At 39.6% G+C, this 25,810-nt stretch overlaps 3 protein-coding genes across 3 annotated transcripts; 1 reads left to right on the forward strand and 2 right to left on the reverse strand.

The window, feature by feature from the left end:
• Window positions 1–993: 993 nt before the first annotated feature.
• Window positions 994–14,701, reverse strand: fmnl1a (formin-like 1a). Its single transcript, XM_083930787.1, has 25 exons — window positions 14,178–14,701; window positions 10,781–10,864; window positions 10,380–10,466; window positions 10,210–10,283; window positions 8,745–8,828; window positions 8,497–8,640; window positions 7,688–7,796; window positions 7,373–7,449; window positions 7,192–7,285; window positions 6,775–6,849; window positions 6,572–6,682; window positions 5,422–5,571; window positions 5,220–5,321; window positions 4,413–5,034; window positions 4,181–4,305; window positions 3,865–4,067; window positions 3,527–3,761; window positions 3,371–3,439; window positions 3,206–3,286; window positions 2,711–2,840; window positions 2,456–2,619; window positions 2,260–2,361; window positions 2,076–2,174; window positions 1,454–1,568; window positions 994–1,357 (listed from the first exon to the last, which is right to left on the reverse strand). The coding sequence occupies exons 1-25, from the start codon at window positions 14,361–14,363 to the stop codon at window positions 1,293–1,295; spliced, it is 3,387 nt and encodes a 1,128-aa protein (XP_083786913.1). The 5' UTR covers window positions 14,364–14,701; the 3' UTR covers window positions 994–1,292.
• A 1,092-nt stretch (window positions 14,702–15,793) lies between these two features.
• On the forward strand, window positions 15,794–22,484 carry mlx (MAX dimerization protein MLX). The gene is made up of 8 exons (XM_083931816.1): window positions 15,794–15,833; window positions 17,105–17,141; window positions 17,289–17,378; window positions 18,570–18,679; window positions 18,827–18,929; window positions 19,087–19,186; window positions 19,567–19,768; window positions 19,881–22,484. Exons 1-8 carry the CDS (start codon window positions 15,795–15,797, stop codon window positions 19,935–19,937), a joined length of 738 nt encoding a protein of 245 aa, XP_083787942.1. The 5' UTR covers window position 15,794; the 3' UTR covers window positions 19,938–22,484.
• Window positions 22,485–22,571: 87 nt separating this feature from the next.
• Window positions 22,572–25,427, reverse strand: psmc3ip (PSMC3 interacting protein; the record flags this gene model as incomplete). Its single annotated transcript, XM_083930868.1, has 8 exons — window positions 25,382–25,427; window positions 24,422–24,522; window positions 24,250–24,339; window positions 24,026–24,137; window positions 23,688–23,833; window positions 23,499–23,552; window positions 22,730–22,789; window positions 22,572–22,628 (listed from the first exon to the last, which is right to left on the reverse strand). The coding sequence occupies exons 1-8, from the start codon at window positions 25,398–25,400 to the stop codon at window positions 22,572–22,574; spliced, it is 639 nt and encodes a 212-aa protein (XP_083786994.1). The 5' UTR covers window positions 25,401–25,427.
• Window positions 25,428–25,810: the final 383 nt, after the last annotated feature.

Below are 25,810 nucleotides of genomic sequence, written 5' to 3' on the forward strand. Positions count from 1 at the left end.
TTTAACTAGCAGTTAAGCTAAACAACAGAAGTGGTTAAAAAGGGAATTACGTGGAGTTGTGTGAATTAAAAGTTTTATCTCTTCCTTTGCCATTGTATCTTTTTTTTGTAACAAACCTACATTATAGTATGTATATGAGATTTTTACATGAATGTGTGGATGTTCAAAAATCTTGGCATCAAAAGTAGAAAAACAAAATTGACTTGTAAATAGGCTGAGTCATTCCTAGCGAGTTCAACAAATTGTTATGTCCAAAAGAAGATGTTTTATTAATAAACTATGAAGATGGGTACAAAGGTATATACAAAAATAATGCATGTATAGTCTCAAGCAATCGCACGGTGCAGTCGAAAAAAAATATGTTGTCTACGTGTTTTCTCAAAAAAATGAGAATGAGAGAGGAAGTGAAAGGTGGTTCTATGTTAAGAGGTTTACAAACATGAAGAATGATACATTATTATGGTATCTGTGACACAGGCATGTTCAGTCTTACTGTGATGTTATGTGACGATGAGGAGGACGGTAGTGGCCGAAAGTGTTGGACGTCTAGGATTCAGAATGCTTGAATGCACCCCAACCAGAGAAGTCACCAGTGATGGTGTACTCTTTCCACAGTGATTCTCCCATTTGTAGAGTAGTGTGATATAAGAACAAAAATAATACAGAAAATAGATCTATAATATAATGATATATAAATTTAAAAGCCTACTGATACTGGAGATACTAATTTATCAGTGTGGATGCCATGATATTCTGTGAGAAATGTGTGTGTTTTTCCTGTGAGAAGACAGTAGGCTGCCTTCTTTTGTACATAATTTGCTGTGATTGTGTGTCCAATAAAGTGCAGCTCTCTTGTACAGTGGCGATGTCTGATTTTACTTTATAATAACTTGTTTTCGTTGTTTTGACAGGAATTGAGTGCATTGTTTTTAGCAACACAAAATGTCCAACACATATCTTTTTTTCAAATAAAGTCATGATGTTTTTTTATTGCTTAATAGGATACAACACCCCAAATACAGAGCATTCAAAGACATAATTTCGGGGTTTTTTGCAAGATTTGTAATCAAATTAACGGACCGATGCATAAAAAATATCAAATAGTTCCAGCTTCAAATTCTATTTACACAGCAAATTCACACTAAAGCAATGGCAAAAATACACACTGCCATATGGCTTATTATACATTTTAATATACTGTATATGCAGCACATTTTAAAGCATTTTCTTCTGTCTGCATACTTGAGTGGGAATCCAGTTACATTTGTAAAAAGTCATGGATCAGAAGTGGCTCAAGTGTCCTGGCGCTGGGCTGGCCGCCGAACATCCGTCCGCCTGTAGGGTGTGTTCCTCAAGTCTGAAGAAGACCAAAGACAGATATGTAAACATGCAGCAAACTTGATTAAAATATAACCATGTGACTCCTTCAGAAAGCACCGCTCAGTTACCGTACCTGTGATGATGTCCTCCAGGGCGCCGTCCTTCCCTTCACGTACCTGCGGTTTCACCTGCCTCTTCTTTAGCTCTGCTATCAGATCCATCTGGGGCATCTTAGGCATCATGGGCCCCTAGCAAAAGTCAAAAATAAAGCATTGAATGTATACAAAGTCAATTTAGATTTCTTATCCTCTAAGAGTTTGAGTGTCATGGGTTTTAGTCACATATTTGTTTTCAATGATTGTTTAGTTTGCATAGTTGCAAAGTATCTCCAGGAAAATAGCACCTTTAGGGCATGCCCTATCTCACAATGTTATTTCAGTGTAGCATTTTCCAATTATCCCAACGCCACATGAATACAGCACAAATGCCCTATCTCATAATGTGAATGAAAAAAAATGATTGTGTCTATCCGCCCCATTAATCTTGGGGGAGTTTTTCCGTGGCCCAGGCTACACCCTTCCAGGAAGTTTCGTGAAAATCAACAAACAAACAAACCAACAGACAAACCGAGCTGAAAACATGACCTCCTTGGCAGAGGTAATAATAAAACATAATCCATTAAACAAGCCACGGCAGTTAATAAATCTGATGTGTATTGTTTTATGTATTTTTAAGACTTGACCTCAATACGTTACCTTTTGTACACCAGCCTTGTTCGGAGAAGATGAGGGCAATTTTTCCTCACTGCTCTGACTCTCCATTTTCTTTTTCTGCTCAATCTCTTGCTGTGCTGTCTGTGTTCAATTACATGCAAATGGCTTAGCAAGCAATGCATCAATTGTAATGGATGAAAATCAGAAACCCACCACTCTTCCTCACCTTATAGGCCTTTATCAAGCGTCCAAACGTTGGGAAAAACATGGAAGGCTGTGTGGTTTTGGGGTTTTCTCCAAAATACTCCACCACAGATCCATATGCCTCCTGGAGGAGTCAAGATAACAACATAAAACATCTTAAAGCATGTTATAACTTGTTGTGGAGTTGTGTGTACGTTTGATATGAATTGAAGGCTAACCTGTGCTGTCTTGCTGTCTTTGATCAAAGTTTCCAGCTGCTCGCTGTTGGTTTTGATGAATTCCTTCAACACCGGACTGTCATCCTGCACCAGGAATTCCTTTTTGGTCATTTCCATTCCCCGTTCTAACGTCCGGATATCCTGAAGAATACCATCCAGTGATACTGGCAAAGAAACAGAAATAAGTTTAGTACCACTCCAAATTAAAATCACAAGCAACAAAACTGGAAAGCTTGATTGTCTATGTGAACGTACCAAGCGCTGCCTTGTCCACAAAGTGTAGCTCGGTGTGAAAGTTGGCCAGGTCTGCGTATTTTTCCTGGATGATATTGGTGATGAAATGAAGTAGCGTCTGTGAGCGGTCTGTGGACTTGGTCTCCAACAGCTGAAAAGTGAAGATGTTGAAAAATTTGATTTGTTTATTAGTTTTCTTATAAGATGAGTAACTTTTGCTTAACAGCAGCCGCTATGACCACTAGTGACGATTATAGGATAATGGTAACTGGATGGTCGAACTTCTCGCCCTATCTCAAAGGGAGACTCCAGCCACCCCTTGAGAAACCCATTTCAGACACTTGTACCTGCAACCTCGTTCTTTCTGACATTAGCTATTGTTGCCATTTTGCTGCTGGCCATACCAGACCAAGTGAGGCTGTAATAGTGAAAGGCATGAGTCTATTGAATTGAGCACATGTAAAAGGCAGAATTTGTGATTTATTGTCTCATTATATACAAGAAAAGGCTACTTACGAGGTCCAGACTCTGCAGCCGAAAACCGTATGCTGCACCCCTCTTACTGCTGTTCATATAGTTGCCAAAGGCGAGAACAATCTGAGGAGAAATACATGAAACTTTTGTCACACAAAAACCCACATTTGGAAGCTATATCAGAATGTTGTATTCTCTTTTACTTACTTCTAAGATCTTTTTCAGTTTGGTTGAAGACTTGATGGACATGGACGCAGCAATGATGGAGTTCAGTTGCTGTGGATGAAGTGAAAACAAAATCAGGACATCTGTTTAAGTGCAAATCTCTTTCAGTCCAAGTTGCAATGCATTTGACAGACTGACCGGCTGCAGGCGTTTGACAGTGTCCGGGAAGTTGCCCATGAAAGTGAGAGTGTTTATCCGCTGCTTCAGACGAGGAATCTTCCCAAAGTGTAAAATAAATTGATCCTCGTCCGTCAGCTCCTCCAGTGGACGGCCATCCTTCTCATAGTTAACCAGCAGCTTCATCTCAAAATCGGATGGAATAAAAGGGTTGAGTAATTCCAGGAAGTCTATGGACAAAGACTTCTGGTCGTACCTGTGCAAAAGAGTTGTGAAAGTCACACCAGTTAGTGTATGAGAGAGGGAATGGATAGCTCAGAATTGTAAGAAATACAACAGGTTCTCTATGAAGCACATACGTCTCTATGGCAGTGCAGATGCTAGATGGGCTCATCCCCCCCTTGCGTAAAGTGATGGCCAGATTCTTGGCCTTGTTGGGGTCAATCAAGGACGTCTTGCTGGGAGCCTTTTGGACCACCTTCTTCTTGATAGCGGACAGGTCTGTTGGATTACCCTGCGCCTTAGTTTTAAAATGTTCCTCAAACATATCCATGTTCAACTCCTGATGTAGACAGAATAGGAGGCAGAGAAAGAAAGTGGAGAGGGTCATTATTTTAAAAAAGTATTTTTACACTGGCGTTTTATGACAGTGCAAGTGAGGCTGCAGCTTCTTACCTCTAAGACCTGCTCGTCATCCAGTTCGTTGAAGACGGTGCCTGTCACCTGGTTTGGTTTTAAGGCCTGCCAGTTAAACAATGGCATCCTGAACTTGGTCTGAATGGGCTTCTTGCTCTTAAACGCTAAGGGAACAAAAATAAGAGGAATTATCAAACAAATAAGATCTTTACTCTTCCTTTGCTACCAACAGTTTTCAGTACTTTTCAGATACTTCCATCAATCTCCTTACCAGGAGTGTTTGGCGCTCCTGGAGGGGGTGGAGGTCCAGCACCAGGCGGTGGAGGCGATCCAGCACAAGGTGGGGGAGGCGGTGGTGGGGGCCCAACACCAGGTGGGGGAGGAGGGGGTGGGGGTCCAGCACCGGGCAGAGGAGGTGGGGGTGGTGGACCTCCTCCAGGAGGAGGTGGAGGAGGAGGTGGGGGCACAGCACCACAAAATCCTGGTGGAGGTGGAGGTGGAGGAGGAGGAGGAGGCGAGGCAACCCCCCCTGGAGGAGGAGGGGGAGGTGGAGGGGTTGGCGCAGGAGCAGAGGAAGGAAGACTTGATGGTGGGGAAGCAGAATCAGGGACAGAGCATGGCGCACTGGACTGGGCGGCTGAGGCTGGGGCTTGGACATATTCAACTACCGTGACAGGCACGACCTGGATGTCCAGACCTCCGGAGGCACTGCGTCCCAATCGGATCAGCCCCTTATCCTGCAGCTCCTGGATCTTCTGCTCCAGCTCTGAAGACGTTGGAGCTGCGGAGGTGCTCATACGCTCCCTGTCCTTCTCCCTCTCTCTGTCCAGCTCACGCTCCCGTTCCCTCTGCTGCAGGCCACTAACCTGGGAACAGGATTCTCGCAGGCTTTCCTTTTCGACACAAACACAAATATAGAAACAAAGCATATAACACACAATATATCTTCAAGCTTTAGAAGAGATGTAGATTTATTTGACAAGTGTTAAAAGTGCTTGCCACTGGGAGAATGGCACATCTTGCGTGGCTAATTAATCATATCAATTAAACATTGTACATGTCTTGGAGTGGCACTTACTTTGAGCAGCTCGGTCTCCTTGGTGGACTGCATGAGCTGAGTCTCAAGTTCAGATATTCTCTCTGTAGCTTGATCCTCAATCACCTGAAGCCGGGCACTCAGCTGCAACACAGAGAACAGTGCTTTAACATCACAAATTCAAAGGCTCCTTTTTGTTTACTGAGATTCCTATTTTTTATTCTATTTTTAATTTGTGGCTGACCTGTACATTGTGTTCTTGCAGTTCATCCACATGCTCCAGCACCCCTCCTCTGTTCTCAGCATCCTCCAGCAGGGCTCCTACATCTAACACATTGTCCAGGTAGGCCTGAATCTGCACCTGCAGCTTCTCGCTCTCTGTTTGCTTCAGATGCTAACACACAAACACACATAATAATGTTCTATTAAAGTATGACATAGAATAATATGAGGCATGTTTAATGTTATAATTATTTTATGGCATAGAGATTGATTCAGATTAACTTTTGAATGAAGATTTATGGAAGATATTTAAATTAAAGCAGTGTCAGCAAAAGTCTGATGAACAAAAAATGTATTCACCTTATGTTTTAACATTAAATATGGTTGTGAATTGTGTAAAATGTCTATCTCAGTTTCCCAGAGCTCAAGGTAACATTTTCAAATATCTTTTTGTTCGATCAACAGTCCAAAACCCAAAGATATTTAATTTACATATTATATTACAGAGAAAAAGCAGCATTTAAGGAGTCAGCACAACCATTTTTTTTTTGCATTTCTACTTGGAAAGTAAATTTAATGATTATCTCAAAATAGTTGCCAATCATTTTTCTGTTGATCCGCTTATTGATTCATGTCTAATAATTTAATACTACAGTATAATATTAGATGTTTTAAAATATATGGAGAGAATTTCTATTGTCATTGTACAACAAGATTATGATTGCAACCTCCGTATTGATGCTATGAAAATAATTCAAGTTAATGAGGTAGGTAAAAGTAGTAGTAGTAAACAGGTAAAAAATAGCAATAAAGTGACAGTAAAGTTATTACATAAACAGTACACAGTATCCAGCAGTATTCTATGAAAGTAGTGCAAATAATAATAAAGTCAAAAAAAGGCATTAAAGTGACAGTAGTATACATTAATGTGAATTGCAATGGAGAGATATTTCATATATTTATATATTTAATAACTATCAGTGGGAAGCAGATACACAGTTAGAAGACCTTTGAGTTGATATGACAAACTTGCAACTCCAGGAGTTATGGAGCAACATTAGCAGTCGTGCTTCCAATACTGACTCCTTTGAGTTCTGTTTTTGGTCTCTATCAACTCATGAGGAAAATACCTGTTTTTTAGCTGCTAAACTGAGATTTGTATGCATACTAACCTCTAGATACTTGTCTAACCCGTGGTGAGTGAACTCGAACTGGAGATGAACACGGAAGTTCATGTTCTCCACTGAATGGACCACAATGTTGATGAACTGCATGCAAGCCACCTGGAGACAGACACAGTGACTCAAATTAAATGAAATACAATTCGAAAGCCCCGTTATTTGTTCAGCCAGTCAGCCAGTATTTTTGGACCTACCATGAAGTCAATGTTGCTGTCATCATTGATGAAGTACTCCATCAACTTCTCAAAACGGTTCTTTTCTCTGCTCACCTGAGAAAAAAAGTGAATATGCATTTTAATTATTGCCCACATGGGGGCATAAGGGGGGCATCGACGCAAAATTTGTATTTTTCTGATAAGTTCTATTAATTACATGTATTAGCTGATCTCAGCTATACAAACAAGGAATACCGTATGCCTGACCCTTGCACTGTGCTTGCATGTAGAATTACACACATGATTTATCTACATGTGCTAAAAGTATGACCATAGTGCATGTGAGGGGATGGATTGTGTCAGTCACAAGATGAGTAAGCAAAGAGGGGAAGTCTGCAACAGTAGTATGACTTGAACGAGCAATGTCAAATGACACCATGGCAAAACTTATTTTACCTCTTTGAAGTTGTCAAAAGCAGACAGGATGATGTCATGTCCTCCTCTGACAAGACACACCGCAGCCAGCAACTCCAACACAAGGGCTTTGGTCCTGGTGCGGCAGAGAAGGGGTTAGATAAGGATACAGACGGACAGACAGATAGCAAACACTTTGTCTCACACACACTGATGCACTCACCTGGGATTCCTGCTGTTGAGACTGAGGGTGATCTCGTTCACACAGCGTGGGTGAGTCATCACTAAGTTAAATCCAGACTGAAAGCAGAAGAAAGGCATAAACAGCTGGTGTGTAATAAGATGCAATTAAAGAGTTTGTAGCTTTTTCCATAACATTTTAAATCAAACATCTAGTTTGTTTGCAAGTAAAACACAAGTGGAAAAAAATGTTTGATTTATGTCAGCCCACTCGCAAAAAAACTCACTTTCTTTAGAAGTATGGTGTATGACAGCATGTGAAATAAGTGACATTTTACACCATATTTTAAGGCTCTACCTGGTAGTTCATGATGGCTCGCAGGCACATTATGCACACATGTACATCATCTCTCTGGTTGGATGAATGGGACTTCTTATTCATCTTGCTCCCCAGAGTGGAGCTTATTCTGTGGAGGGATAACAAGAGAAGTTACTCTATGTGCAAATGGTTTGTAGTCGAGGCCCAGAACCGCACGGTTGGCCAATTATAACAAGACTTCCAGCACTGTTTTGGACATCCACTGTGTCTGTCTGACAGATGAGATGTGGAATCGGGTGGAAAGGAAAATAAATGTATTCTTTATTTTTCCTCAACAAATGAGCAGTGAAGGATATTAATGAATGACAGTGTGAGAAATGAAGGTATTTCATATAGTTGTTATGTCTCAGATTCAAGAGGAACTGCCGTCGCAATAAAAAGGCCAAAAAAGCAAAGGGAACCACGGTAATACTAACATCCAGGTTGGCCTGCAAAAATATGCCAACCCTATTCACTGCAGCACTGTATTAATAACACAAATGATGATGATTTCGACTTGAATTGCATAAAGAAACAGCACCAGTCTGACCCCAATTCAGCTAAGAAAATGACATGGTGTCTGGTCACCTCTGTGGTAACACCATCACACCACTTCTGTCTTGCGAGATTTTCTATACTATAGTGACTATATGTGCAACTGTATCAACTGAAAGTTCCTCTTTAATAAGAGGTCATGATGAAGGATGCACTTTATGCATATAATCATATTCGTAAAAGATCTCTGGGTCTGGAACTCTGTCTCTCATAGCTGCTGCACCTCAAAATCGTTCACGTCTGGTGCTTCTTACCTTACAGTCAGTGCACGAGCAGCTCTGGTCATCCCATGTGACTGAGAGCCACTGGAGCTTTTGGTCAAGTCTTCCATCGACCTCTCTGCTGGCTTTCCTCTTTCGGACAGGGTGCCACCATTTTCAACACTCTCCACATCAAACCTAAATAGTTTATACAAAATAAACATCTATGGTGTTCAATAGCTCTGTTGTAAGTATGTACAGTTGTCAGTTTCTGAGAGTGTTCACACCCTGCTGGTACTCACGAGGCGTCACTTTGTGCATGGGACAGGTATTCCACGAGAACATCCAAACCTTTGTTCTGCTCGTTGAGAAACTCTTGAGCCCATCTGCAAAATGACCCAGAAATAAAGAACGAGGAATGAAACACTAAAAGAAGAATATTTTGTCATTATAGATTCTGCGCTCAGATTAGCCTTCGTAACTTTAGTAAGAAGAAATAACATAATCTTGCTCTTACATAGAAATGCGAATTCATAAGCACTAAACTGCACTCTGCTTCAATAGTTCTTTAATACACTCAACCTTACTTGGTCAGGTGGCTAATGCTGGCAAGCCTTAGATAGTTATTGTTACTACACTTCAAAATTAATTGTGGCTTGTGGATCCAGTGACTGGTGTTCAGCAAAGGGTTAATTGTTGACTGAAACGGACCGTTAATTATAATAATGACAAAAATAATTGGAAACATTTCTTCAGCATCTATCTTAAATGTACCCTGTGGAGTTCTTCCATATACCAAATTGCTCCACTAGTAGTACTGGAGCAATGTATTTTTGGGTTGTTGTTTTATTTGTAACATCAGGACAGCCTGAGCACATTGAAAACCTAAAAGTGTATGTAAACATAATCTCATCTTACCCTTTTCCCACCACGTATGTACGTGTTTAAATAAAGTGGGAAAACCTGCTAAAAATGGGCGATAGACTATTTTCCCATTGCCAGTAGACCATGCAAGTATCTATTTCTGTTAAGATTTAGGGGCTGTTGTGGCTCAGAGGTAGTGCAGGTCATCCTCCCTTTGAGAGACTGGTGGTTCGATCCCCGGCTCCTCCAGTCCGCGTGTCGAAGTGTCCTTGGGCGAGACACTGAACCCCAAGTTGCGCATGGGTGTGTGAATGTGGTGTGAATGGTTACATTAGATTAGATGGTATGCAGATGTCCACTGCCATCAGTGTGGATGTCTGTGTGAATGGGTGAATTTGACAAGTAGTGTGTAAAAGCGCCTGGAGTAGTCAGAAGACTAGAAAGGCTCAATATAAGTAAGTACATTATCAATTTCCTGCTGTGTCACGTTGAATGTCAAAAAATGCGCCAGGAAACAGGGATATTAAAGAGTATAAAACAGGTGGTTACTTAATCTTTATATCTGTTATTTATTCAATCTCTTTTTCAAACTTGTTGCTGACTAATTTGGAACACTGTTCGAGTGCTGCTTGGGTGGAGACCGAGGGGGTTTGTGACTGAGATGATAGTTACATAGTTGCAGGAGTTACAGGCGGATGTGAAGCCTGTCACTGTATGATGCCGGAAAAGGGGGGGTAACTGGCTGCCGATTGGAGCTGGGGTCAATACACCTGTGCAACTGCAGAGTCATTTGTTTTGGAAATGAATGCCCATTGTAACCTTTCCCACTAAAATATTTTGAAGTTAGTGGGTGTTGGTTTTTTTTGGTTGTCCAGTGGGAAAGTGGCTTTAGTTAATGCTCACCCAATGTGATTGGTGCGAAGGGATATCTCCAAATCTTTAAGGACTTGGGTGGCATCTTGAATCCTTTTCTTCAGCTAAAGAAGCAGAAAATGTGAGATTCAAGAAAACATTGAACAAGGTAGAGAATTAAAGACGAGTCAAATATGAAAGGAAAATGCTTTTACACTGACCCTGCGAGGCACCCCTATTTGATCCTGGTAGAAGCTCTTGATCTTAGTCAGGTAAGTAGACGGTGGGCTCTTCACCTGGAAACGCTCCTGGGGAAGAAGGATTCACTCGTTTTTTTAATAAACCTGAACGATGACTGGACTGGAGACACACTTACCAGTGCACAGCATTTGAAAATCTATTATTGCCTGTGCTAGTTAACACAGTAGACACAAACCGCTCTCTGTTTCCATGCCGACGCCATCAGTTGCCACCACAGAAACTGTGTTGCACGGTTTTCACACTGCACTCTGCTCTTTACCACATATCCCTATTTATGTAGCTCCTTTGTATCAACTCTGTCCCAGTGAAGACACGGGAGGTGTAAAACAGGCTCACCATCAATGAAATAAAAAGTTCTCACCTGGTCACAGACTAATTCCCACTTCTTTTCATTGTCATACTGACTCAACAGCTTCAGTTTGTCTGGAGGCAAGTTCATGTAACTCTGAGAGAGAGAGAGAGAGAGAGAGAGAGAGAGAGAGAGAGAGAGAGAGAGAGAGAGAGAGAGAGAGAGAGAGAGAGAGAGAGAGAGAGAGAGAGAGAGAGAGAGAGAGCATAAGAGAGGTTGCTTCAATTTAGAGAATATAAGAATATGACTCTGGGTAAAAAGAAACCATAATTTCATATTTGTCACTATCTGTTCTTCATTTTAAATGTTGTAATTTCTTAAACTTTCCTGCTTATGCAACAATATTCAAATCAACCAAACCACAAACGCATTTTCTGAAGCTCCTGCCTCCCTGCCGGAAGCCCAGATGACTCAGTGGTTAGGTGTAGGCTTATGTATTGATGGTTGTCAGTGGTTACCATGTACCTCAAAATAAATGTTTTGGTCATAACAAAGAAATTATTGAGCTATCTTAGAGCCTTTGAGGCTTACAATACAACCTTTAAGGACAAAGATGGTGAACCAAGGTACGTATAACATTAAGAAAACGCATACATAGTTTTATTTAATTGTTGGTTTCTTTACTTTTTTTATTTATATGATTATGACCGAAGTCTAAATGAAGACAATAGCTATACAGACTTTCTAACAACACTCAATTGAGCAACAATTGGGATGACTGTGGCTCAGCGGGAGAGTGGGTTGTCCTACATTCAAGAGATTGGCGGTTTGATTCCCACCCCCCTCTGTCCACATGTCAAAGTGTCCTTGAGCAAGACACTGAACCCCGAATTGCTCCCCATGCTGCGCATGGGTGTGTGAATGTGGTGTGAGTGGTTAGATTAGATGGTATGTAGAGGACCACCGCCATCTGTGTGAATGTCTGTGTGAATGGGTGAATCTGAAAAACACTGTGAAAAGCGCCTTGAGTGGTCAGAAGACTAGAAAGGCGCTATATAAGTACAAGTCCATTTACTTAATTTTTTTTATCTTACCACATACTTTTCCTTTACATAACATCACATTTCTATAATCCTCTCAACTGTGTGGAGAATTGTATACACATCAAGGATACCCCACCTCCACAACTCTTTCATGCAAAAGAGTCGACTCGTCCAGCATCTTAGGAGTTAACATGCTGCCCAGAAAGGTGCAGTTTCCCTTTGGGTTAATGCCCTCAACCTACAGTGAAATGTTTGACTCTTGATAAAGTTTCCCCATTCAAATGCCGTAAGAACTGAATGATTTAATGGACCCAAATTTAGTCTCATGAATGATTCACAGCCTAATTGGGGAGTTTGAGTGGGAAAAAAAAGAAATAAATGTTATTAAAGGGCAATTAATTCGAGCAAGAATGGTCTTCAATCACTGTTGTTAAATGCAAATTAAAATAAAAGCATTTAATTACAGTTCAAGTGCTTTCTCTGGTCACCGGTTGAGTGAATGAACATACATTTTTCTTTATGTATTAAGTTCAAGTTTATTTTAAATAAAATTTCCCCTCACATTCACAGCCCTGCTGCAATCTTCAACAGCCCTATAACTGCTTGGGCACATGATCCAAGATGGCGGTGATGAACCGACAGGACTAATCATCTCAGTTGACTGGGTGTTCCTCTTGAATCTTTCAGTATGCACATTAAAACATTGGTTTGAGATTTCTTTTGAGCACCTTGAAAATCCCCAACAAGAAGTGGAAACAGACGGTTGCTTGGCATGGCTTCGTCTTTGCTGGGGTAAGGGAGGGGTCTCATTGTGGTTTTTGCGGTAAAACAAGACTCGCACAAGTGTTTGGGTGTGTGTCCATTTGCATGAACATAAGCGTAAAGTCCTTGAGTTCAGAAATAATACAGTGCACTTCTCATTTCTTTGTTTAGCTAATTATGAAAATATTGCATCCTGAACTCTCATAATAAAGGAAGGTACAGCATTTTGCTGAAAGAGGAAGTGAGGTCATACTTTAATGTAACCCCTGCGAGGGAGGTGTTGGCATGAAACGGCCCAGCCACCGTTTCTGAGCGAGATATGTCACAGGCATTATGAAATGGTTAACAGTGATTGAAGACACACTACATTTTCATGTGTCCTTTGTCAGAAGACGTTTTGTAAACTTACATATAGTCATGCATGAATTTTAACATAAGGTATTTATGTATAATGTATAGAGGCTAAACTATTGTCACTTCTGAACAATACTGAGTCTTGATAAGGCTTTAAAAAATCATAAACTTTGAACTTTTCAGTACTTTTTAGCTAAGTTGGGTCATTTTATGTGATTATTTGGATGAGGTTGGCATCATATGTTTGTTATAATTGTTTAGGCATTAGCAGAGAAAATTTAAAAAGTCTTCAAAACATATTTGACACTTTTTCACAACAAATGCCGCAATTGTCAAAATAATTGCTTTCCTCCATCCTACATTAATAAAGTTTAATTAAACCAATTACAAACAACTAACTCCAAAAGTAAAAAAGATCACTTATGTTCTTTTTTTTCTCTCATTCCTGTGTTTTTTTTCTCGAGTTTTATTGATGGACTTAGTCTCTGTCATAGAAATTTAAAGACAGGATAAATGTTATTATATATATATATATATATATATATATATATAACTATGGGGAAGCCTTAGCTGTAAGCCCTGAGACAAAGTGTTAAGAAGGTTGACAAAGTCTTCAGGAAATGACAAGTGTCAGAATGACATCATAGATTATAGTCTTGATGTCTTCAGTTCACTTTTTATGCTCATTATCATGATTTAGACTAGCCTAAGCAACCAGAATCAGATCTTTGTCTTTTTTTAATAGATTCTATTTTTGTTGTTTTCAATAGCAAAAAGAATCAACAACTTAAGTGCTTAAACTTAATATTATACAATAGATTTTGATGTGTTATTCTTTATGGCGTCTCAAATGCTTCTAGTATTCCTCATGAGGTTTCATGTGTTTGTAAAACTGTTGAAAGAGTTGAGGAACAGTTGCTTTCCGGTCTCTCTCATGTAAATATGTTGCTCAACTTCCCCTTGGGGCCAGTCGCCTAAGCATGCACTAATCACCCTGTTCCTATTCTGAAATTAAAGAAGCACTGGAAACTTATAGATAACATAGTCATTATAAAGCTGACATATCCAGTCTGTATCTAATTAAAATTGTTTTTTGGCAGCATAAATCTGACGCACAGATTACATTTTAAAACAGAACTTGTTTTTTCTTCTTCTGTGACTCTGAATCATATGCACCTGTTTAATTCTCCCAGCCTTTACAGCCTCTTCTATAAAAGCGTCGCTGCCATTGGTAATACACCAAGTGCATAGTCTCTGATTTCTTTCGCAGTGACGGTGTGTGCCGCCGTGTCTCCTGTGTAGCCACTCACCAGCACCATATTGAAGCGCTCCTCCAGCTCTTCCTCTGGGGGCATGGGCAGTTTGGGGGGAGCCGGCTGCTTCTTCTGCAAGGTTGGAGTGGGGTCACTCATTCCTGAAGCTCCTCCGACTGAGTTCCTGGCCTCTCGGCCCTCAGACGGTTCCTGCTCCAAGCTCCCTGCAGCCGCATTCCCCATCACTAATCTCCACAAGTAATCCAGGAGGAAAGCTGTACACAAACTCTTTCTACTGAGAATTCAGTGTATTCCAAAACAGATGGACAAGAACAAGCAGACCTAAATCAAACCAAGTCTTTGGGCCTTCAGGTAGATGAACATTAAGTCTCTGGTCTATTGAATCCGCCTTGGTCCTGAGGACAGGGTGGGAGATGCAAGAAGGTAGTTTGTCCTCATGTCTGTCCTCTCATCAACCTGTCGCTCTCTGTCTAGTACCTTTGAGAATAAGGTAACAAGCCTTTTTGAGGCCTGTTGTGCTCTAAGGAATGACCCACCCCAGTGTCACTCGCTATTTTCTACACTTGTTGACTGAGAACTCCTCTAGTGAAGTAAGTACAGAGGGCTGCGTGTGAGAGGAAGGAGAGGCGAGTGTGACACACGCTGTAACACAGACAGAAACCACAGAAGCTCAAAAGCAGAAGAGCAACTTCCTGTGCATGACAGCAACAGAAGCTGGGTAGGAGGTCAGAGTGGAAGATGAATATGGTAACTGTTAGGCATGTCGTGCTAACAGTAGGCGAATGATGAGTTAGATAAGGTAGCAAAAATGAAATGAAAGTAAGCATGAATATTGTCCCCAAGGTTATGGTAACAAATTCTAATCAAGCAGGTGTAGATTTAAAAAAAAATAAAACACGCAATGGAAACTTTATTTACTTTACTATGAACCTACTTTCATTACACTGAAGCCAATCAATCGTTTGACACTAACATAACTTGCATGGGGTTACATTTGTTTTGGTCATTTTCTTTCACGTGGGGCCAGGTTGATGGAGAAGGCCCTGGCCGCGAAACCCGCAGACTCCTCCCACGTTGAGCTCCTCCCCGGTCTGCGGGTCTGCAATCAAGGGTACATGGGTTGATGTGGAAGTCAGGCTAGAGTGGTCTTGAGTGTGAGTGACAATGTAAAGATGGTTGTTGTCCAACAGCGCCACCCTGTGTTTAAAGCCAACCACTGCATGTATGATTGATGCCTTCTCGGCCTCCTCGGAAATTATTACTTCTAATCCTCGACATCAGAACAATAACGCTTCATAACATTCAATGTTTTAAGTGAGTGCAGCGGACATGGACTCTGAAAAGTAACAAGATCAACAAATAGACCTAGTGCTAAAATTATGTGTTTTTGTTCATTCGCGGACATAAATTAGGTGGCTTAAGGGAAATTACTTCGAAATTAGCCGTAATTCACGGGCACACGAATTATCAACACTTTAAATCGACTAACTGATACAATTGGATATGCGAGAAGTTGTTTTGTATTCATTATTATATTTGGATATTTTGAAAATAGCAGAACAGTTTGGGTTAACCGTTTTTTTAAGAAGAAGAATTAAGAATTACGAGACGCACGCAAAGGCAGCAGAGCTATTGGTTATTTCACGTTCCAAAATGACGGACCCAACAACGTCGCCAGAGGATCACTGGAAAGTAAGTAACTAATGTTAGTTGACCTCAACTTTCTTGATAAACCGACTCGAACACCTGTCGTGTGACAGCAGTGACAAGTAGCAAACATTGTTATGTCTATATGTTGAAGTTTTGCTAATGTTGTTGTGGAGGAGCAGGGCTTTGTTAGCTCAACTGCTAACGTTAGCTGGGTGACGTCAGAGCTAACTGCTAGGTAAGTAAACATAACGTCCCGAAAGGGCTGTTAGTGTTCCTCGTTTGTGCTTAAAATAGATTGGCACCGACCTTAAGTGACATTTCTCTTTTTGCTTTTATTATTTAGTTTTTTTTAAAGCATATATATATATGAAAGTGGCGTGCCTTTCTTTTGAATAACCTGCCTGAATGGTGCAGGAAATATACCAAGTTTGCAGCTCCACCACATATAAATGCAACCTGTCCGATACACTGGTGTGGTATCAGAAAGGTACTCCTAAGTAAAGCTGATCTAACAATAACAAAGTATTACAGAGAGCAACGTCAGTTTTATTCGTGAATCCTCTTTTAATTTGATTCTGTTGTAGGTAGAGTGAAAACTTTATTTTTTTGATTTTAATTGGGATCCCTATTAGTTCTTCCGGGGATCCACACAAATGACAACACAAACCAAACATTAAACATTACATAAACACTATCGTATTGCACATACAATAAATGTATACTATAAAGTAAATAATTTCACATTGTCAATAAAATATATTCCTACTAATACATTCACATTTCCTTCATACCAAACGTTTGAAACAAGTGAACAATGGACTTGTACCAGTGCTAGATACTAGTATCCATAAATTCACAAACACAAATTCATTTTTCATTCATATACCCACTATCATATGCAGCGTATATACTTTTGGTCGGAGTTGTAATGGTGAAACACTCCAAACATGTAGCAAAGCTTAGTGTTTAAATTGAACACATTTTCAGGGATTTGCCCCCTGTAATTATTGGATAGAAACTAGACCCGATTTTGGGAACTGCAGCAAAGTAACTATTGTGTTGTGTTGCCCTAGATCAAACAGTGGATCTGTGATTGCAGTTGTGATTGGGGGCAGCTCTTTACCCTCATGAATACTTGAATTGGATAAATCAGGGCAATGCTCAGTGGGGGGTTAGACTGTCTATCAGGCAGGCTACCTATTGGTCCTTTGTCACCGTATTTAGGGCAGCACGATTTTTGCCCTTTTTATTCCAGCATCTGAGCTTCTATTTTCTCCTTTTTCATCTTCTGTTGTCTGGTGATGGCTTGGCAGACAGACGGTGCTTTCAGCGACAGTGGCTTTGACCCCAGTGAGTATTCAGTCTGTTCACATCCAGTTGTTTGTCCCATCGTTTGATATTTTTAGACTATGTGATGGGGACCGTGTGGAACTGTGTCAGTTTATTTTATGGCCTTGCGTTAAACAAATCTTCCATTTCTGCTGTCTTGCTCTGTAGGTTTCTTTGCTGAAACTGGCAGGAAGGGTTCGATTGTGTCCAGGGCCAACAGCATCGGCTCGACAAGTGCCTCTTCAGTACCAAATACAGGTATTCTGTTTCTAACACAGGGGAACTGACATTGTTGACAGTTTAAAGTGAGTTTGCATAACATTTAGATTGTGATGTGAATGTTTGCTTCGTTGACTGTGAGGCCACTTTGAATGACTTAACCCTAATGCATAAACTTGTAGTCTAAATTCTGTCACATGAACAGTTGGCCTAATTTGTATATTACCTTTCATTCAAAGTAAAAGCTCATTGTTAAAAAAAAAAGTCATTGCCTTTTGCTTTCCGCTTCTTTAAAAATGGAAAAACCTGTCCTGGCACTCAGTGCGACATAGACGGTGAGGACTGAGGTACTCTTAATATGCCATAAAAAACAGTAAGAGGAGTACAACTTATTAATACATGATTTATTCTGAAATGTTGTTATTCTTTACTGTTCAGAATTTAATAGAATATCAGCCGTAGCTCCAGTATACCACTGCTGTACTAGCATGTTTTTCAAAAAATAATCAAGGCACACAAAAAAAAAACAGTGAGCAAAATTAGAGAACACTTTTCTGATACCTCCCCGTTATTGGTGTTAATCTGGCACCTTCCTATTCATTGTTTAATGCTATAGCCCTGAGAAAACATTGTTGAAATCTTCTTCTGGCACAATGGTTACTGTTCTCTGATTTTGCTCACTGTTTTTACACAAAATAAAGGTTTTTGTTGCAGTGCCGTGGTCATTTAAAAAACATGCTAGTACAGTAGGGGTATAGCCACAGCGGATATTCTATCAAATTCTGAACAATAAATATAAATAAATCAAGTATTCATTATTTGTCCTCTAATTTTGATCTCCAGTGTATATGCTGTTTAATTATTTGTAATACAATGGAGATCTGTGTCTTTACATCTTTTGTTCAGATTCTGTCAGCAGAGTTTTATGAGTTGGGTTTGTTGACTGTCAGTTTAAAGTCCATTACAATCATCTACGGCACTTGAATGAAAAATAGTCCAGCAGCTCCAGAATATGCATATTAAGTAAATCTATCAATTCATTTTCCTTTCACAGAAAATAAACAAAGGTTGTTATGACTGTAAACCAACTTAAATTAGCCTAATATCCATTATGTGTCTGAAAAGTTATATTTAACAACAAAATTTGTCTGAATGCCAACTGGTATTCAACTGTCACAGTCAGAGGCATGCTTTTTAATCCAAGAGTTAATACAATATATTCCTGAACAGATGACGAGGACAGTGACTACAGACATGAGGCCTCATATAAGGATTCATATAAAGATCGACGGAGACAAGCGCACACACAGGCTGAGCAGAAGCGTAGGGATGCTATCAAGGTAAGGCTGCAAAAAAACTGCTAATAGGATGTAAGTCTCTGTGACTTACCACAGACACACCACACATACCTTTGAGACATTTGAGAGTTGTATGTTTTAATTTGGGAAGTATTGAGTTATTTCCTATTTATTATGTTGTAACTTTAGAAAGGCTATGAAGACCTCCAGTCCATAGTACCAACCTGCCAGCAGCAGTCTGAATTTACAGTGGGAGCACAGAAGATCAGCAAGGCTACTGTGCTACAAAAAAGTAAGATGGGATCTTTTTGGAAGATGTGATGTTATTGGATGAAGCAGCAGCATTTGGGTACATGGTCAATGGTTATGGAGAGACAACACCTCTTGGAAAATGAAACTTAAATGAGTGGAAAAATCCTTGACTGATACATTTCTGTATTTTCTTGCAGCAATCGACTACATCCACTTTCTTCATAAAGAAAAGAAGAAGCAAGAGGAGGAAGTTTCTGTACTCAGGAAAGAAGTGATGGCGCTGAAAATAATGAAAACGTAAGTTATTGATTCTCAGACTTTCTCAACCATTTGTTTTTGTTTTTTTTTCCTTTAATTTATTCTCCAGTCAGGGTTGTTGGCAAACTAAGACCTCTCTATTTATTCTGAATCCCGATAGATGAAAAGATGGATTTATATAGAAATGCTGATCTTGCACGTAGATATAAAACTCTTGAGTAGAAATGCTTTGATTGCACTGCGGAAACCGTATATAGTGCAACAAAATATCTTAAAATGCTGTGTGTGGATTATTAACTGTGAAGTTTGCTCTGGATGCAAATTAACTAGCTCAAGCATTTAGTCATGAATTAGTTGTGGCCTTTCATTAAATTGCATATTTTGTGATGCCAGTGAGTGTGCCTTTTTCATAACTAAAGGAACTATGAGCACATAGTGAAGGCCCACCAAAACAACCCACAGCAGGGAGAGGACCAGGTGTCTGACCAGGTCAAGTTCAACATCTTTCAGAGCATCATGGACTCCCTGTTCGAGTCGTTCAGCAATTCTGTTTCAGTGAGCAGCTTTCAAGAACTCTCCGCCTGTGTTTTCAGCTGGATTGAGGAGCACTGCAAGCCACAGGTAAGGGACGTTTTTGACCCATAGTGGACAGCAGAGCACTTAGTAAAATCAGCAGTGTTTCTTTGTTAACGTTAAGAAGATACGTTTGTGTGCTTCTTCTGTTCTTTCCTAGACGCTGAGGGAGTTTGTGGTCGGAGTGCTCCGGCAGCTCAATGGTCAGCTTTATTGATTGAGTGAAACGTCTGGACTTAACCCCCAGAAAATTGACTTTGGGCTTGCTCTGGCCTCTCAGGGTGAAGTAAAAACTGCAATCAGCCACAGGCCACACAACAGTATTTACACTCACTTCAGCTCTGTAGCGACTCCCTAGCTGTAATTGGTTTACCTCAACCTCACAGAGGTGAGCAGAGATGACAAGGTGCATTGGATTGAACAGTTGCATGTGTAAGACGGATCACTTTCTGATTGTAAGTGTACATACATGCAGAGAGTTGAGTATATTTCAGCCTCAGCTGACTGATCATATTTCTTACTGTTGCTCTGCAGGGGAAACACAAGAGTTTAGAAGTAAAAAAAAAAATTGCAAATGAATGTATATGTTAAAACAAAACAGTGCAGTGTGCATTGAGTTGTAGTAACTAGTAGTACTCTGAAGTAACTGGAGTTGCGCTTAAATTAATTAAAACAGACTCCTTACAGAATGACTTTATTGATGTATTGCTTCTGCAATCTATCAACCTAAATAACAGAAATCCCCCTGTTACATCAAGCACATATTTCCAACCGTAAAGCTGATCCAAAGGTCTCATATCAGCTTCAGTGCTCAAACATTTTGAGTCAGCCATACTACTCCTGCAACAGAGCAGACAATATTTAATACTACTATACTACTGCAGGGCACCTGTATTTTCTCCAAACTGTGCAATCAGCAACAAGCTCAATGGCGCTTCAGCATTTTACCACTAAGGTTTAAAATAAGGATGCAGGTTATGGATTTGTTTTTAAGACGATACTGATGAGAAAACATAACCTGTAGTTCATACACACCTGAGGGTAAGAAAGGCTCGGATGCATTAAGCAAAGATGGATTTACATTCATGTGCTCTAACCTAACCAAATCTGACATCACTATTTTAACCCAACAAAACCAATGAACAGTTCTGACTCCCCAAGTGTTCGTGTATTTTTCTAGTAAAGTGTATAAAAAAAACGTAACAAACCGGCTTTAGCTTTTATAGAGCATCATGCCTAAGAATTCTAATTCAATTCAATTTAAGTGCTTTGACATGATCTGTCAAATCAGACATGTCAATGTAATCTGATTACATGTTTATTGGCGAGTCGCACACCAACTTTAAAGGTGCATACTGCCCCCTGCCGTACCGGAGGATGTAGATGCTGCACTTGCTGAGTCAAAGAACAGTTTGGCCATAATTTATTGGTTCTAATTTAATTATCCAATAATACATAATACCTTTACCTTACCTTTTTATTGTGACAAAATGGGAGTTTTGCATTAACACAGCTGATAAAATGATAAACATGCTTAAAATCTCATTGGCGACAGGTGTGCAAAGAAGCCAGCATTGAGATTTATCAATCATTGTTTATATATACATCATATAGACATTGTGTTTAAATACAGTTTCTGTTATAAATGTTTAGTTGGGATGTTAAATGTAAAATGTTGATGAATCTCTCAGATTGCTGTTTACAATAAGCATTTTAAGTATAATTTCAGTGCTTTTTATACCAACAGATACTTTTTACTTTGGTTGTTGGTGGCTTTTCTGATCACTAACAGTTCATTCCAAACAGTGAGTTAGTAAGTAACCCAATGGAAACTGTTCAGGGCGGATCCTTTTTGGGAACCACTGTGCCCTCCACCAGGCACAGGTTCATGGTGAGAAATTTAGTCTGTTATTAATTTAAAAGGGAGTTAACTCAGGATGAAAAGCTCATTTTCATGATGGCCTTGATAGTTTTGTTTTCAGTATCTGAATAAGTCAAATCCCTCCTACACATGGCTGATGTGTTTCGTAACTAAGAGTTGTTTACTGTTGCTGCTTTAATCACAGGGACATGTTCAATTTCCATGTTCAGTTGCTTTAAGTTTTGTCTTTTGGTAGTTCTTTTAGAAAAAGCCATCTACTGTATATCACCATCCAAAGAGTGACGTGAACCTGTGAAGAAATATGTTGAATGCCTGTTCTGTTGTATACCCACAGTAAACTTGAAATTAAGTGCAGCAGCAGAAAAGGACAAATCATATAACCGGTCAATGGCAAATTTCGAGAAAGTTGAGTTTGAATCTTTTATTGAAGAAATTCTGTTCAGTGTCAAAAGAAACTCATGAACATTTAATATCTTAAAATACTGAGTGAAAGAACAGTACAGAAGATTATTAACAAAGGAGAGGAAAATACATGTCAACCCTGCATAATACCTGCAGGTCACGAATAACCGCCCATGCTTTATACATTGTGGTTCTTTTATGTACAGTCTTCAAGAACATGGCAATATGGACTTTAATATATGAACAGAAAACGTACAACTCTCCCAGCTACAATAACTTATTTGTTGACATTTTCATCATCAAGCTTAGGATTGTTTTTGTGGCTTTAAAAGGGAGAAAAAAATAAACCAATGTTGCCTACGAGGTGACAAGCATCCCACAGTGCTGTGTAATGTTGTGATGTAGTTTTTGTACAAATATACTTTCAATTACAGTGGAAGTTGTTTTTATTCCATTCAACTTTTATTAAAGGTGTACTATTTGTTCAGATTGCACTGATGTATATTTTGTATTCACTGCACAGGCTTACATTGATAAAAGTGGATTAAAAAGCGTTTTCCGGTTCTTTCAAGTACTCGGAACAACCACCTTACAGTCCTCATCAGTCTCCACTCCAACTTCCTCCTGGGAGCGAAACACCATGTATATTATTCATTAGTAGTATTGTGAACAAGAACACAAAGTAAAGTTTTAGAAAGTGGATTTCATGACCTTGTTTTACTCACCAGGAACTGCTTTTTGCTCTTAGGATACCCTTCCAGGATTGAATTCATCATGTCTGAAGCCTGAAAGAAACAAAGCACAGCAAAGTTTAAGAGTTCAGTGGCACCAGCTTGTCTTTGTATGTAAAATTCCTTTCTTCTATCTTTGTCCATCTACTGCTTGTAATAGTATCGCTGATGGGAGGAACAAAATGCTTTATTTAATATTTAGTAACGAATATTTAAAATGTGGCCCTCATTAAAGGTTTTATTCAAAATATACATTAACCATTTTCTTTATCGATTAATCTGCAATTTCCTCATGTAGATTAATCATTTTCTCTAAAACGTTCGCAAAAAGTGAAAACATGGTATTCAGTAAACGTGATGTCTTCATAGTATAGTATGTTGAAAAAGTCAAAATATAATATGTCCAAAAAAATGCTTAAATCAGTCATAGGTTAGCCTGTCTAAAGCAGTCATGGCATCATTTTTGGGAAAAAGTCGTAGAAAAGTGTCCAAAAATAAGCCAAAAAAAGTCATAGTATAGTATGTCGAAAAAGAAATTTTTTTAAAGAAAAAAGTCAAAATATTTGTCCAACAAAGCTTAAATCAGTCATAGCATAGCCTAAACCATAGTCTAAACCATGGCATGATGAGTAGCTGGAACCAAAAATGTTGACATTTTTTACTTTAAAAAAGACGAAAAATCTAAAAATTGTTGCAGATTAATTTTCTGTCAGTGGACTTATCTATTAATCAACTAGTCACAGCAGCAGCTCTATATACGTACCAATCTCTTCCTCTTTTTCCACTCTTTCACATAAACATCCCGCTCTTTGTAAACCTGTAAATCAAAATGTTATGAGCATTGTACCACCATTCTATACAGCAAACTGAAAAAACTACAATAGCAGTGACTTCAATAGGTTACTAAGATAATTTGCTGTAATTAGAAAAGCAATATCAATATATTGTCTACCTTCTCTTTTTCTTCTGGTGTGACGTGATTTGTGGCTGACTTTATCTTCTCCACACGCGCTCTGTACCCTGAACACTCCGCTTTCAGCTCTTTGATCTCCGACATCATTTCCTCGGTTGTCAAGGAGCTGTTAAGCTCCTTCAGCTCTGTTAGTGGAGATTTCACACAAATGTAGAAAACATCCCCTTTCATATTCCAATACAACAATAACACGATCCCTTAAGCATCGAGGAGTCTCACAGACCATTTACTGTGTCTGAAATCTGTGCAAATGAAACATATCTTGGTACTGTGTAGGCTCTGTGGAAACATAAACCATGCTCGCTGGTTTACTACACCTGCATCGAGCTGTCTGCAGCTCTGGGTGAGGGACTGCACCTCTGCACTGAGCTGTGAGATCTGGGAGTCCATGGCCTTCAGGTCTGCATCATTCACGTCTTTGAACTGAGACTGTAGGGAGGATTAACAGCATGAGTATTATGAAATCCCGGTTCTGGTATGAATTACTTTGAGTGCCTACTTCCCACAGCAATACTGCTTAATGTCAGATGAACACACTAACCTGATCAGCAAAATAAATCTTTTGCTTCCCGTACGTCTTCTCCTTTATCTTGCCCTCCAAAGCCAGCAGCTCCATGGCTTTGACCACCGCCTGGTGAATAAAAAAAAATGCAAATCAATCATTAAGTGTAGCCTACACACCACAGCATCTTACAGGTAAATATTAATCTCACCGTTTTGCCAAATCCATGCTGCTTTTGCAAATTACAGAAGACATCCTGGGCACTGTAGGGTCTGTTCTTCTCATTCAGATATGCAAGAATGAGGGTCGCGCCTGTGGGGGACAGCAGAGTATCTGATCATGTGTGCTGACACGTACATTCCTAAAAGACTGTGCATGTTCTCATATGTCCAGGTCATCCTTTCACCTCTCATCCAAGAGGCTTCATCAGTTCATGTACGCATCTGACCAGGACGGTCAGAAGCCTCTTGGATGAGAGGTGAAACGTCTTCCTAGACAAATAACCAAGTCCAGTTGCTTTTGACTGAAATTGCTTTGAGGATAACATTCCTAAATTGTGCTTATATTTTATTTTATTTTAAACGACACTTGATAAACCTCAAACATAGCTACATTTGCCTGGTGTTTTTGCATTGACACACGTTGATGTTTCCATAGCACTTAATATTGTTTTGTTTATATTTTATTGTAATCATTCATTTGAGATATACGCAAAGGGACATTTAAAATAGAAATCGGATAATATAATAACAATAAACGTTATTTATATAGCATCCTTGATGACATAAAATGCAGCTCAGTGTTTTACAGTGGAAAAAATCAGGTTGATTGATTGATTGATTACTGTGCAGGAGGATCTGCTGCTCAAGCGCCTCTGGGTGTTTCCTGTTAAAAGTTTATTTATTTATTTGTCGCACATATAGTCTTTTCAGGTCCGGTCTTGGTGAGCTTAGACACTGGTAAGCACACACATATCGTGCTGTAAAGGTGGTCATACGTAGTAACGTGAAGCTAACGAACACACAGTGTTCAGAGCTAGCTTATGTTGTGGGCGACGTAGCTAACGTTAGCTGGCTGTCCGTGAAATCGAACGAGCGCCGTCGGCTCGATCCAAGTGTGAGAATATCAGCTACCTTACTACAGTGGGAAACACGCTGAAGCTAACTCTTACCGTTGTCCTTTTTACTCATTTCAAACTTGGCCGCTTCCCCTTCACAGCTTCCCGAACCGAGTTTCGCGCGAAAAATGCGTCACGGAAAAGATCGTGTGTGCTTCAAGAAGATGCAACACACTGGTAGAAACACGTCTTTTGCTCTGAGATAGTGGTGTCTCAATAATATGATGAGCTCTTTTCCGTTGATTTGATCTAAATCACTTTGGACTGAATATAAACTGCGCTCATTAAGCCTTATTCACGTGCTCCAACATATTTACTTTGTTAATAACTTTGGTTCTGTTAAAATATATTTATTTTATTAAGTTTGTGATATCCATAAAAAAAGCGGAGTGAAAGCTGTCATTTGGCTGGGTTCATACCAGTTTATTCAATTTAATTCATTTATTCTTCAAAATAGGCCTACCATACTATGACCTTTAATTG

Source organism: Echiichthys vipera (genome assembly GCF_963691815.1).
Source record: "Echiichthys vipera genome assembly, chromosome: 17".
Taxonomy (NCBI): domain Eukaryota; kingdom Metazoa; phylum Chordata; class Actinopteri; order Perciformes; family Trachinidae; genus Echiichthys; species Echiichthys vipera.

Coding starts and splice junctions, on each gene's coding strand:
- mlx (XM_083931816.1), top strand. CDS start 15,795: ATGACGGACCCAACAACGTCGCCAGAGGATCACTGGAAA. Junction 15,834..17,104: donor CGCCAGAGGATCACTGGAAA/GTAAGTAACTAA, acceptor ATGGCTTGGCAG/ACAGACGGTGCTTTCAGCGA. Junction 17,379..18,569: donor CTCTTCAGTACCAAATACAG/GTATTCTGTTTC, acceptor ATTCCTGAACAG/ATGACGAGGACAGTGACTAC.
- fmnl1a (XM_083930787.1), bottom strand. CDS start 14,363: ATGGGGAATGCGGCTGCAGGGAGCTTGGAGCAGGAACCGTCTGAGGGC. Junction 4,306..4,412: donor AGGAGCGCCAAACACTCCTG/GTAAGGAGATTG, acceptor TTGTTCCCTTAG/CGTTTAAGAGCAAGAAGCCC. Junction 2,620..2,710: donor TGTGGACAAGGCAGCGCTTG/GTACGTTCACAT, acceptor TTTCTTTGCCAG/TATCACTGGATGGTATTCTT.